Source organism: Anguilla anguilla, chromosome 3 (genome assembly GCF_013347855.1).
Source record: "Anguilla anguilla isolate fAngAng1 chromosome 3, fAngAng1.pri, whole genome shotgun sequence".
In the NCBI taxonomy this organism is placed as follows: domain Eukaryota; kingdom Metazoa; phylum Chordata; class Actinopteri; order Anguilliformes; family Anguillidae; genus Anguilla; species Anguilla anguilla.
Genome location: NC_049203.1, coordinates 23,815,493 through 23,830,895, shown reverse-complemented (window position 1 = coordinate 23,830,895; position 15,403 = coordinate 23,815,493). Strand labels below are relative to the sequence as shown.

At 37.1% G+C, this 15,403-nt stretch overlaps 1 protein-coding gene across 4 annotated transcripts in view; it reads right to left on the bottom strand.

Moving 5' to 3' along the window:
* Window positions 1–8,860: 8,860 nt before the first annotated feature.
* Window positions 8,861–15,403, bottom strand: part of LOC118222945 (Krueppel-like factor 12) — a 52,820-nt gene continuing 46,277 nt past the window's right edge. For all 4 annotated transcript variants that reach the window (XM_035408898.1, XM_035408896.1, XM_035408897.1 and 1 more), the window contains exon 6: window positions 8,861–15,079. In XM_035408898.1, the coding sequence (XP_035264789.1) occupies window positions 14,898–15,079 (182 nt within the window). In that variant the 3' untranslated portion in view covers window positions 8,861–14,897. The remainder of the gene's footprint in view (window positions 15,080–15,403) is intronic.

Below are 15,403 nucleotides of genomic sequence, written 5' to 3'. Positions count from 1 at the left end.
GGCTCCAAATATGTGACCCCCTGTCATTTTCAGAGAGGGTTGAAAACAGGACTTTCAGGTGTCATTAATGTGACCAGAGAATGAATGAATAAATGAATGGATTGATTGATTGATTGATTAATTAATTAATTAACCAATCAATTAATAATAATAATGATAATAACAATAATAATAATAATCTGTTTATATGTAAAATTAAGCTGTTCACTATTTTCAACTACTCATGTTCAAATAGATCTCAGTACAGAAATGTAACCACTGTTTCTAGGGCATTTTAACAAGGTCTATAATTTGAAGAGTAGGGTAAAAGGTTATAAAGTCATTGTTTTCCCAATTATTTTATTGCATCTACCAAGTGTATTCACTACTTACAAGACTATGCAAATTAGCCATCTGCTCTGTTGTCAGTCCCCCCCTGGAATATTCTAAGCAAATAAATATTCTTTTCAATTGGGTTTAATCTCGTTATTTTTAATTTGTGAAGACCGCCTGGGCAATAACGGAGAAATTCTGCATAGTAGCAGTTTATAATCACAGACCTGTGCATTGAACGAGCATCAGGAATGAGACATCTTTTGCACCTTTTCAGTCTCTTTTTCTTTGTCTTTCTAATTAATAAGTAAATTAGAATGATTCTAATATTGTGTTTTTAGTCATCCAGTGAATTTCTATTTTTTTGTTTATTCTTTCAGAACGATACAAAAAATGTCTGGCCAGCATATACTAAATTTGTTGAGATCACTAAGTCCACTTTTTGGATACTTTCCCCAATACATTTTACAGATTACAAGAGCAGATGCTGTTATCCAGAATGAGTTACAATACAATCCACAACTACACAGTTGAATATTTACTGAAACTATTTAGCTCAAGTGGAGGGTGAAACAGCAGTGCCTTGCTTGGGAATTTCACTTAAGACCTCAGGGTTGCTGGATCAGTTCCCCAACTATTAAGGCACACTGCTGAACCATACAATAACATAATGGGAATAGTCTCAGTAGAGTACGACATAAACTTACTCCAGGAACAAGAGTGGGGAAATTGTCAACTTTGAAAGTAACCAATGCCAGTGTTACATGTGCACCAGCATTATTTTGTCATGCACTTAATGCTCTCGATTAAAAAATGGTTGTCAGAAGAGTTTTCAAGTCTTTGCTGTTTATGCAGTGACTATGAAGTTGTTATGGACAACATTAATAAATAATTATGTCAGAGTACACTTCATGGAAAATTGCCTTCACTAATATGCCTAAAACCAGTAATCTTGTAAACCGCTTGTCATAATGAAAGTGATGACTTGAACCAATGGTGAAAAGATACTTATTTGAGCATTTGCACTAATAGGAATAGATTATGCGGGGATATTTTTATGTGACCTTTATTGCGCTAATTGAAACAGTATTCAGAGTCGCTGGTGGAGTAATCAAGTTGAGCAGGGAGTCATACATCATCGTGAGCAGCGCTGTCACTCGGCAGCCATTAGAGCCCTGTTTTGCTTCTAGATGGATTTGCGAAAATATCTCGAACACCAATCTTCAGGTTAATGAGAACCGAAAAAGCATAAAGTCTTTCTGGATCAAACGGACTACAGGGTTGGAACGGTCGCTTTGTTGCAGTAATTTACAGGTAATGGGAAGTGATGCAGTTATGTTTGAGAAACTCCAGATGACAGCACAACAAAACTGTGGCCTATTATTGGTCAAACTTATTGGCACCCCTGTTTTCAGTTAGATACCATTGGCAAGGATAATACTACTGTGTCTACTTCTATAATACCATTCAAGATATTTGAGATATACAGAGAATATGTCAGGGTGGATCTTTTGTCATATATTATCCTTGGCCGTGCACACAGCACGTGCGTACAAAAATAGCCTTTTCACATGTGATTTTTTCATAAGGAAAGAAGGAAGGAAGGAAAGAAATCTCAAAAACGTCCAGAGATCTAAATCTCCAGGATTGAACCTGATCAAAAAATGTGTGTGAATTCAAGAGGGCAGTCTACAAGTGTAGACTAATGGATTTGCATCTTGAAAAATTTTGTAATGGTCAGAGATTTCCAATATATGTCACTTGAAACACTGTAGTGGGTGACTCAGATGTGTTATCTTTGCCAAGGGAGAGTGCACAAAGTATTGAAAAAGGAATGTTTTAATAATTTGACACATTCATTTCTTGTAAAAAATGTTTTCACATATTTTGGAGCATAACACAGAGCTAATTACTGCTTATTTCATACAGTCTTTTTTGCTCATCTGTATCAAGGGTGGCAATAATTGGGACTGAGCTTAAACACTCCGGGTACTGTTACTTGATCCATCATGATCCATTACTCACAATCATGAAGCATTGCTGCAGGCACATTTAGAACGGCGATGCTTAAAAAAATGTATTTGTTGTTTTCATGAAACAATGGTTCATTCAACGCAGAGAAATGTCTCATTTTACCATGAATGTTGATCTGTACTCTGATTTCTTTCTACTGTTCAAAGACATGCAAGTTAGGCGAATTGCAGAGTCTGAATTCCCCATGGGTATGAGTGTGTGAGTCAATGGCTTTTTTGCCCTGACCAGTACGAATAAACCTTGGTCATAGTAAACGCTGAGACAATAGCATAGGTTGTCCTTGTACTTCAACTAAAATCTGACATAATATACATTTCCAAACAAGTGAGTATAAATGCAATGTTCAAAAAAAGAAAGATCTATAACATGGTCACAACACATGGCCATTCACAAGTACTGTAAACAGTCACAAAACTCAGGAAGTTTGTCAGCTGCAACAAAAGTATATTAACTATATTATTAGTATATGTTAACATTGTGTCTTTTGACTTGAGTGATGTGTAGCAATGGAGCACATTGCAACATCGGTCAAATGTCATCCTTTCACTGAACAATGGTGAATTTGTATACAAGCTTAGGAATTATTAAAAAATTGCAGCCCATCTCAAGCACTATGTACCAGCTCACCGCAAAATGCCAATGGCACTGTCATTTTGATACTGGGCAATTTGGGAAGTCGACAACATTGACAGCAACTTCATTAACTTCAGTAATTACTCCCATCACAAATTGTGTTTTTTTTTCTTCTTTAAATTCTAGCTTGTTTAAATAACTTGAATAATTAGACACTAACAGTCAGCTGGCATCAATAAAATGTCTATCATCCTTCACTGGCACAAAACTGTATTGTCTGAGCCCTGGTAACAGGTTCTTCCTGAATTGTTTGTGTGGCATTAATCAAATGCCACATCTAATTAAAATAGCTGTACACAAAGCTTTTATTTATTTATTATAAAAGATGTTCAGGTATTCTCTGCAATGCAAATTCTTAGAATGGCTGCAAAATTCTGTGGAGTGATGTCCTGTCAATCAAGGACCTTCTCTTTGCTAATTTGATTTTATTATTTATTTTTATTTTTGTCTCAAGAAAAGAACAGCTGACTTAGTAATTGCACAGTGTTAACTGAGTTGATGCGTCAAATTTTAACAGGATGGTCGTCCGCACTAAGTCAGGGTTGTTCTGAAAAGTTTTCTTGAGCACCCTGAAGACTGCTCATCAGCATTCATTGTTTTCCATTGCTGCACAATGAGAACATGAGCAGATCCTGACACCACCTCCTTCCGTCTCATTAGCAGACCAAACACGTCTTGTTTAACAGTCTGTGAAAGGGATATTTCTGTCTTTTGAATAGTGACCCCCATCCTGTTGGCGAAAGCATCAAAATCCACCCAAACAGCTGCCCTGCTGTCCTCATTGTTTAAACTTCCTCCTCCAAAGGACATATCTGAGGGCATTTTTATCTTTCTTCTTCAGCGTGAAGCTTGCCATGATGACTTCTTCTTAAAACTCCTCAAAGAAATTATTTTGAGCCATGACTCATTTGATGATTCCCCCCAGTGTAGATTTCCTGGAGTTTGCACCGTGGGCGAGCAAATTAAAGCTCTTACAAATATACAAGATGACATACTTAATCAAATAGAGGAAAAATGAAGCCTAACAGCTGATGCTGGTGGTGTCATAAGCAGTCTGCCCATAATGGAATCAAAGCATGAAGAATATGTTTGCTTGTCGGTCTCATGTCCCCTCCCACCCAGCTTTGGTCCTGTTGAGCTGTCACTAGGCAGCAGCATTAAGTTGCATTTAATATTCAGAGGGTATTCACAGCTTTCCAAGTGGCATAGCACTGCTTAGAGCACTCAGGTTGCCACACATCTGGGGAAGATTTTACACATCCAATACAGAGTATATGGCCATTTTTGCCACCAGTTTGTCTCCACCATGTGACCTGCTGGGATCTAAACTTGTATTTCAATGGCTGTCCTCCTGCAGTCCCTATAGGCACTCCAACAGCACAGTCAGGTGACTAAACCTACAATTGAGTATCTAACAGAGATATTTATAAAACAAATAATTGGTGGATCTAATATGGGGAGAGTCAGAAGGGAAAGTGAACATGGATGGAAGTTTAATGCTATGAAAAGCATGCCTCTGAGACAGTGGACCTTACTCCTGGTCCTGGAGAGCAATATGGTCTTCTGGCTTTCATTGTTACTCTGCACTTGAGTAGCACAGCAGTTGATCAGTTAAACCAGTTGATTACATGGTTCTCAGGTCACCTGGTTTCTTGGGACTAAATTGGTCGCTGATCTTAAGGAAAAAATAAAAAACCGGCAGACTCTGTGGCTCTCCAGGACCAGGACTGAGTATCAATGCAGTAAAAAGAATAATGTACTCTTATAAAGCAGGGGTGTCCAGTCTTATCTGAAAAGGGCTGGTGTGGGTGCCGGTTCTTGTTTTAGCCCAGAACTAATATACCTGATTCTATGTAAGATCTTGATTGTTGCCAATAATTAGTGAATTATCTGAATCATATTGGAATTATTTTATGCAAGTTAAATGTTATACAACTGCTCTCATTTTTAATGAGGGAATTTCCCACTGCTTCTAACAAAACCAAGCATGACCCTGCACAACACTTGAAATTACTGCAGTATGCCCATGGTAGTAAGTAATCCAACTGAATTTAGCACCTGAGTGTCACTTGTAAACATTGCTGTCAATTTTAGTTTGTGTTTAATCAGTACAATTACTTAATAAACTTAGATTACATTAATTTAGATTAGAGGTGGTGCAAATGGAATAATTGTTTGAGAAGGAGCTTGACAAAGAGGCTATGGGGACCTCTAGCTGGTGGAGGACTGAAGTACCGTGCAAGAAAACAAGGGGAGACAAACTGGTGACCCTAATGATGATACCTTTTTATCATACCCTAATGAGGGCTGGTAAGCTGGAACACTTTCCTAAGGATCTTCTCAGTGGGCATGCTATATTAAGAAACCCATTTTAAACTTCTTGATCCAATGAGAGATGTTATTAAAGGTTGTATGCAGGCTTTTATAGTATCATATAGTATCATCAGAGTTCTTAGATTTTCAGACCAGGTGGAAAGATTAAGCTGCTAAGCTGGGGAACTGTAAGGCCTACAAAGTGATTTGGTTGGTAAAGGTGCCGCTTGGTAGCCCTGTCTACCAGTAGCAACTAGACTGGTTCAAGTCTAGATCTGGGCTATGGCTTCTGCAGGGTGAGGTTAGGTCAGCCAGTGTTTCTCTGATAACCTTTACATTAGTTCCTATGACAAACCAGGCACCCAAAGGCTATTTGCTCTCAACAAATGTCCTCTGTTCGGATGTGCCCTATAGTGCCATGCACTGTAGACTGATAAATGGCAGTAGCTTGCAGGTATTGTCAAAGTGCACACATCAGCTGTGGACCTGTAGGGGTGTGGTCAACATAGTAATAACGGGAGATGGATAACTGCTGATTCCTCATTGGAACTGGAACTTCTTATCTGGTGAATAATAAATGGATTTACATGTGTTTGAATGAGAGAAATTGATGTCTGCTTGTAAATACAATTAGATTTTCATTACCCATGCATCTAGCACAATATCCACACGCTGTTTTGTACTTGAGGCATCTTTTCCCTGAGTCAACGTGCTTTTCATTCTTTTTCTCTAGTAACTAAAGTGTCACAAACATTACAACGAGCCAGATGTTACATCACATGCCGCAACATTAATTACCGTCATAAACCCATCTGTGGAATTGCTTTTTATGCAAATTTGTACTGCATCTGTATAAATTAAGTTGTAATTGATGCCCTTGAGCAAACCTCCAGTCTTTTTGTTACCAAAGTGTTCTTAATTATTCTTATCAGGTAAAAAGTACAAATTGTCAAAGATGCAGAAATGTTAGCCCTTTCATGAATGTAATTGAATTATTTAAATAATTTCATGACATTCATGCCCTCTGTGCCTGCAATGCAATTCAATTTTAAAATAATTTCAATAATAAAAGTGTCATGTTTGTTTTATAAAACAAAAACAGTTCAGGAGATATGCAGCACTAATTTTATTATTTATTTGCGGCCGCAAAATAATTTTAACTACATTTCCCTTTTGTTCTGGGTCTTATGATATTGGCTATTGTGTTTTGCTATTTGCTTACAAAGCTTCATATGGTTGGTTGTCATTCATATTTGTAAAATTCAAAAATTAAAAACAGGAATCAGTGTTGACAATGAAATCCAATTCCCTAAATAATTACTATGAAGGAATTATTTGCATCCAACATTCTGATGTGGAATACTGGGCTATAGATTCAATCAAAGCTGCCAATTTACAGTATCCTCAGGCAAAGTGAAATTCAGTTTTCAGAAATCTGAATAAATGAGGCGTGTCCATATTCTGTCAGCTTGCCCATATGTTCATAGTGTAAGCCTTACAGTATGTTTGAAGCTCATACGGGCTCAAAATTGAGTGAATGGGAAAAAGTATGGCCTACAATTATTTTCTGACGACACTTTCATCAGCTATAAAATGTCTGTCACAAGAATGGTTTTCCATAGTTATCCAAACCAAATCAAAAGGTGGGGTGGGGATCGTTGGGATCTGTTAGTAATATAGTACCTGTCATGTGACCAGTAATATAGTACCTGTCATGTGACCAAAGGCTTGCAGCTTTGTGATTCTGAGATGCTGCCTGAGTCAGATATACATATCCCAATATTGGGATGTCAAGTAGAATGTTGCTCATGACATTAAATTTCAGTGCAAATCAAAACACAGTCTGTGTGTATTATATACAATGCTATGAAAATACTACACCACACAACAGATTAAGAAACACAGCAATGCGTTTGAAAATCTCCACATGTACATAAACATCTCCAATATGATTTCCCACAGTAGTAAAAATAGAATTTGCACCAGAACTTAAATTTGACTACAAATTCGCCAAACAGGTAAAGAATGCAAATGCATGCAATAAATTGTGTTCTGTTTGATGATGCTCATAAAAAAAATATATAAGTAGGACATAGACATGCAAACTATGTGGGATAAAATAAAAAGTTCCATTGCAAAGGCTAATGAAACTGTGGAACAGGTTGTGGCCAAGTTTATTATTTCAATTATGCACACCGTTATGAAACTGAAAACAACTTTAATGCCCTAAATGCTACTTCCAACATTATAAAATTATCATTTAAATAAGAAAATAATGAAAATATAAATAAAATTACTTTCTATAAAATTTTGAATCGATCCAGATAATTAAGAAAACTAAAAATCACAAAACCAAAACTCTAGAATTTCATAGTTTTGCTTATTATAGCTCCTTTGCTTTCCAACCTGAAACACAAAACACAGGCACTTGTTGCCCTCTACAGGAGAAAATGTGTACCTTTAAGAACATCTTTGCAATGGAAACTCAATCATACAATAGCTTTTAGAAATGAAACATGCTAAATATATTGGAAAACAATACATAGGTTTTACATTATATACATTTCGTAATACATGGGCAAATTAATGCTACTTTCAGATATTACAATGTATTTCATATTGGCTTTAAAATATATTTAGCATTATACTTTCAAAAAGCCCACATTTCTACAATATACTGCAGTATATTCAATTACCATAAGCGATACCTTTTAGCAAATATAACCAGATTCAATCAACCAATAATGATTTAAATACCTCTGTATAGATAATGAATCATTGAAAAGATTAGAGCTAAACTGAATCTATTACTGCATATGTGTACCATTTCTCTCTTCCGTGTTAATATCTAAGTTAATATACATACAAGATATTTATACAAGATATTTAATTGAACTGCCTACATAATACTGAGTATGATACAGTGTGTTTATGAAGTCCATTATATTTGTTTCCTTATTCCCTTCTGTATTGACTCAGAAGATGTGATGTATTGGAATAACTTAATCTGGCTGTGAATCCCCCCCCAACATGTGATTTATATTATAGATTATAGTTCCTGTCAGCTACCTCCCAATGTATTTTCTTGGCAAATAGCCTGAGAGATCTAATTCTATACTGTTTGTGTATACAGCTTGATGATTTCAGGAGAAAGCCATCGCTTGAGCAAACATGGCCAGCCAGGGAAACCTATGGCCCTCTGATTACATAAACATACAAACACAATGTGATCAGACCGCTCAGCCGATCTAGACTTGTCATATACCTACAGTCTAGAGTCTATCCAGGACTGTGTCAGGCCCGTACTTGAACAGCCTAAGTGTATCTGTCTCTGGTACTTGAATTGGCAAGATATTCCACACATTGACAAGATAAGCAATGTTAAGGATAAATTACTTGAACAAAGTTGACACCTCAAAAACACAGATGTCTTTTTGACAAGATCTCCCAACCCCCCGTCTCCAAGGGTTGAACAATGACGGCTGAGAATTCATAGACCTGAAACCTGTTGCCGGTTGTCTCCTTTAATTCTTCTGATGAAATCCTAGTGCATCTTAATCTCCACAAATGGGAAAAGGATCTTTTTATTAAAAACAAAATTCAACTTTATTTACCGTCATGCCTCCATTCAGATTATAATACATGTTTATGATTAAACTCAATTTCAATTCACAGGTCAATTCATTTGGAAAATAAAATAATGCTTGAAAAAGCAAGGTACTGACAAAATGTTTTGACGCTATTGTAAAAAGAAGAAAACAAATTCTTTTGAATCTCTTCAAAGACACTGGGGCATTTAATTTTCTGAAAATCGAATCTGGGACTCCCTTTTAATCATCGCATATAATATTTTTTACTGAAATAATGAAAAGCTCTGAATTATATTTACATTACATACACTGTACATAAATACAAGAACAACACTTAAGATAATATCAGTACACTTACATAGGTATCAGCTCAGCTACTTAGTTTACAATGAAGATAAAATAAACATCATTGATATTAACTGGAAAAAATGCACTAATACATTTACAAAACAAAAAAATTAAAATAAAATAATAAATGTCCAAAAGTTGGGGTCCCAGTCGTTGCACATTCAATATATGTTTTTGAAGTTTCCCAGTGAAATACCATACAACTTCCTTTGAAATAACATGGTACAAATGAAAAGCCATTATTCTAGTTATCTTGGCTTTGCAAATGGGTACATGAAGTAAATCTGTGCAAAAAACCTGAAAGGGTTAAAAAACTGTTCATTATCAATTCATTTCAGAGGTGATTTGAGGTTAAGTTGTTAATATGTCCTTACAAAGCATATGCGACTACCATAGGAGACACATAAAATGTTATAAAAAAGGGGGTGGGGAGGGGGAGGACCCCCCTTTTAGATGGTCACTGCTGGCTGTTAAGATGTCTTATTTTATGTCTAAAATTGTTACATCATAAAACAAAAATTCAAATGTAAAGGCTGGGATGTTTGCAAAATGTAACTTTTGCATATTGGTTAATCTGCTGTTAAAAATATTTTGATTGATTCATTATCAATTTTTGCAGCTAACTGTGGTAATTCTCGTCTGTGTAATGCTTGTACAGGTCCACACTACAGTACAGTTATTAGGAGGCACTACTGATTATTGCATAACTTTGACCCTGGCTGCCGTTACAAAATTATGCCACAAAAATGAATCCTCGCTTACGGGTAAAAATTCAGCTAAAGGAAATATATTGAGTGTTCATAAACTGCAAGCTATATCCAAAATTGATTACATGATTAATTTTAATTATAATAACTTAAAGAGGGAAAAACAGGTCCATTAACAAATGTTGTGACACTGTCAAGTTTGTCAAATTCCATTATATTATATAATGCATGTATTATATAATGCATATATAAATATAATGCATTTGTGTAACAAAGAAGTGAAACACACCACATTTTATGGCATGGTTGCATTGAAAGCTCTGATGGAGTATTTTTGAAAAATAAAATATGCACAGGTTTAGATTTCCCCCCTTATTTGTTGTGGAAAAACAGAACTAGAACCAGTCAGTTAAACTGAAATTAAATATTTTTTTTGTGTGTAATTAGGACAATGCTTTAAGCATCCTGAATATACCAAATTCTATAATTTACTACCTGTAAAAATGTATTCAAAGTATTTATCTGTGTTAAAAAGTCCATCCACACAATAGTATATACATTCTATATAAAACTGGGTTTTGAAATACTCACATATATTACATTATTTTAAAACACCTCTTGTACAGAAACTGAATATAAAATAAAAACAAAACAAAGAAGAAGTGCCCTTCATTTCAGAAAATCACAAAGTGAAAAATGATATGAAATGATAATGTGTTGATGAGAATTACTGAACTATATATCACTTAAACAGGGTGCTGGTGCTATTTGCTTCCTAAAAGGCAATCAAACATTTTTGACTTGAAGAACTGGTGTAATCATGTGTCCACACAAAATATATGAAACCTAGCATCAAAATTCAAAACATATTGGTCTCATTTCATATTGAACATAACACACAGCATAATCCTTTTTGTTTTGTTTGCAGCATTTTTCAGACATATTTTCCATACTTCATAGTAACATAACTGCATTACTTCACTAACGGTATACTGCTTGAGAAACACTGTTATTTACTGTCTCAGTTCTGAGGTTCTCCTCCATTGCAGTGGTCCCCAACCATGGTCCTGGGGACCCCCTGTGTATGCTGGTTTTTGTTCCAGACAAAATTAAAATCACAGAATTTTAAAGAGCTGCTATTTTTTCTTAATTAGGTACTTTTCATATTTTGAAGGATTATTTACCCTCTTAAGCTACATTACGTCAAAAATAGCTATACATGCCATGAAGAATAAAAATATCATGTTTACATTATTCTAATTGTTCTTTATTGCAAAAATTAATATAAAGAGGTAAACATGTTACTGATCAAATTACATGATCAGCAGCCTCATAATTAGACTACTGAATATGTGATTGCTCAATTCTTTTTTTTAACCTTTAACTTAACACCATGCAGGTTGGGCTTATTACCATTTGCTTTGTCTACCTCATGATTAGTTTTAGTGGCCATGTGTCCACACTTTAGCCAATTAGGAGTCATATCGATCCATTTAGGTCTTTAATTTGATTAGTTAGGGTTTTCATCCTCTTTTTATGAAGTCCTTTGAAATATAGCACAATTTCAACATGAGAGGTTAATTCTACATGACATGAATAGCTGAACATGAAAAGCACCAACTGTAATTAAAACTTGTTACAATTTTGGGATTGCAATTGTGGTTGAAACAAAAACCACCATACACAGGGGGGTCCCCATGACAGAGGTTTGGGGTTGGGTACCACAGCTCTATTGGACATTGGTACCATATCAAAGTACAAGCTGGAATTTGTGCTCAGAAAGAATCCATTGGCAACTTGTGTTTATGCTACCAAACCAATGTAATGGAATATCTGTAACAAACCACATAATTTCTACCTTGGCCTCTAATTGAAGTGACATGCCAGATAACCCAAAGCATGATAATGGTAGCAGGCCCCTTTAAGAGTTCATGCTGAAGAGAGAAACAGGCTGGTTGGTTGTTATGGAGAATCTAAGTGATCCAGGTGGCCTTTGCTTATAAAGCCTTTTCCGGTGTATGGGCATATAACTTCAAAATATACAATGTGCACTGCGATGCTGTTTAGATCATGCATTGTGTTCTTAGATAAGGATTTCTGAAAATCTCGAACAAGACCCGAACAAGAACCCATTTTTCCATAAACACAGGGTCTTTTGTGACATTTTGTCAAAGACGTTGTCTGTATGACATGTGCAAAAGTTACAGTCTTATTATATCACTTACTTCTACTAGTAGAACCAGTAAACATGTTTGCTGAGAGTAAATGATGTTTGACATTCCATTATAAGTAGCTCGGAGCCTTGCATTCAGTGTTTCAGAGTAGGAGTTTGGATCTCGGATCAGCTTTTTCCCGGCCCGTATCCTAACCTTATTCATTATGAGCTAAAAGACAAAACTGATCCCAGGTCAGCACTCCTACTCTGATACCCTTTCTGAGTGCAAGACCTGGGCAATGCAACAGTACATCTCAGCTATGACAGGCAATATTTTAGATGATGAAACATCAACATGAACATGAAGCATGCAATATGCTTTTACAAACCGTGAGGTGAATGAGTCTCCCTTTAGCATCCAGCTAAAGCACTAGCCCTTGATGCAGACCAACCCAAAGTCTAAAATTGAACACTGACTGAACCAGTGACCAAGTCAGCCTCAGCTGCATTTTAAGTGTAGTCATCTGACACAGCGACTGCCCAGCTCAGCTGGAGGTGCACACTGAAAAGAAGCAAAGGCTGAGGCTGGCCAATATGGCTGAGAGGAAACGTGTTAGCGTGGGGTTTGCCAGATTTGACAGAGGACACTGTAGCCATGGGCTGGGCTTACACATTCGTCAGGGAATTCCAATTTTGGAGAAAAAGTCAAATTTGGAACGTGAGGGAAATGATTCCAACGAGCTAGCACTCAGAAAAAAACGTCCACATTCTCAGAAAAGAAGGCTCTTTGGCTTGTCTCCACAGAGAAACCTCATTAGTTTCTCTATGTAACCCTCTATGGTAGGTGTGAAAAATGTTAAAGCTCTGAGATTGAACCATTTTGCCTGACAAAGAACCATTCTTTGATCTAGATCTAGAGTTCCCCAATGGAGACACAGAGGAGCGTTTTGAAACCCTTTCTTTTGAGAGTGCAGCTGCTGGTCTGGAACCGTTTTGCAAATTGGCCCTGCAGAGGTCTTCTAGCGGAAGGGCCAATCTGTTTTGCATTGTCTAGCCTGCTCATCCTGATCTCAAGACAACTGTCTGCTTGCGAATCACTGTAGTGAGACAGTGGGCCACTAGGGGGCAGCTGGGAAATGCTGTATGTTTGCTGGTAGAAATTGTTGTATCATAAATCCACATTCCCTTTTTTGGATCTGTCCAAATCTGTCCTATGTTCCAATTAAAAATCTAGCAATAACAATGTGAAAGTATTGCAGGGGGCAAATGCATTAATATATATATATATATATATATATATATATATATATATATATATATATATATATATATATAATAATGCAAAGCATATATGCCCAGATGTCTTCCATGTTCGAAGAGATCCTGTAACAGACAGCCGCTGGTAATGGGACCCAGAGACGAAGCTTCCCTTAACACCATTTCCCAATTGGGGGTTATATTCGGTCCTATTTAACTTTCACAAGAACAAAAATATCCCCCATCCCTTTCACTTCATATAATATACTACTTTTTCAGGAACTAACTGAATTCTTATTTTTTAGTGTAAGGTGCTTAAAGCGTTGTAAATTATACATACTGATATTACAATTCTGCAGTTCAAAATACTGTTTTTTTTTTGTTTGTTTTTTATCAAAGCAGACAGATAAAGATAATAATTAACATAAAATGACAGAAAGTATTTTGTACATTTTTTTTTCTTTTACACAAAACTATATTCACTTGTTCAGATTGCACTTTATGGATTGCTAATCACAGCACAGAATGCACCACCAATGATTTTCTAGACTAGAGAAAAAAAAAAAAAAACTAAAATGGGCATTCAGAAAGATATTGCCGTGTGGAGATTCAAGGATGACTGGAAAAGTTTACTATTACACATCCAACTATACAAAGGCTGTTAGGGATGTACATGGTGTAACCTTCTCAAAAATCCACTTTATGAAAAAAAAAAAAAAAAACAATTACATAAAGGTTTGCAAAACTGCTTAATAACATACATGTATATATACATATGCAGCGTGTGTGTGTGTGTGCGTGTGCGTGTGAAAACAATTACGTCCTTGATCATCTTGCCATTGGTTTATTGGACAACTTTAGGCTATCAAAAATCCGCTGTGTCCTATGTATTTAGGCTTGTGGAGTATTGTCTTTTAAAAATTCCAAAGAGGCAATCAAATGTCCTGTAGATGTCCTGTAAACTGCTTAGAGCACAGAGCAGGGGAAAGATGCAAGGATTTGTGCAATAATACTGTTCTTTAAGAAACCTGCCTGTGTTGCGGCACTAGTAGCACAGTCATTCTGTCTGTATTGTTTCACATTATAGATGCAGAAAAGCAGCCTTTTATACAAAACAACAATATATACTAAAACTGAAAAATATATATATAGTTGACAATGATACTGACCGTAATACCTGTTTGTCCAAACAAGGAACATATATGCCTTTTGAATGTAAGAGAAACGTATCAAACAGTGCTCAGTAAAGGACAGATTCTTTGACTTCGCGCCAGTATCCTATTGGCTTCCGGGCCCTACCTCTGCCGATCCGAGGAGCCAGACCCTGTTTTCTCCCTCGACGTCTGCATAACAGTTCGTCTGTCCGTTGCCTTCCTCTCTGTATGGAGGAGGGGGGGGAGGGGGGGGGGGGTCCTGGGCATGCAGGGGAAAGGCCCAGCTCTCCTGCGTGTGCAAGGAAAGGCCCAGCTCTCCTGCGTTGTCTGTGCGTGCTCCCGTTAGCCCCGCCCCCTTTCCCCGCCCCTCACCGCTCCCCCCCTCCCCCCCGGCTCACACGAGCATGTGCCTGCGCCGGTGCAGCGCCAGGTGGTCGGAGCGAGAGAAGCTGCGGTCGCAGTCCGCGCACTTGAACGGCTTCACCCCCGTGTGCTTCCTGTAGTGGCGCGTCAGCTCGTCAGAGCGGGCAAACTTCCAGGTGCAGCCGTCCCAGGTGCACTTGTACGGCTTCTCGCCTGCGCAGTGGAGAGGGGGAAACACCCAGGTGAATGTCGAATGAGAAGCTACATGAATTAATTAAGACGTCTGTTTCTGTCAGTCTAACTGTCTATCCGCCTGTCTATTTAATAGGGTAGCTCTGCTTCAGGTTTTCAACCGTGACCCCTAGCTGCACAACAAGAGATATGATTAGCCAACTGAGCTAAAGACCAAGGCCCTCAGCTTAGGGAGCTAATCACACTCTTATTGATGTCACAGTATGTGCTAACATATTTTTGCTGCACTAATCCACCTTTCTTTATATCTGTCTCTATCTGTCATTCAGCTCTTGTCCCTGTCTC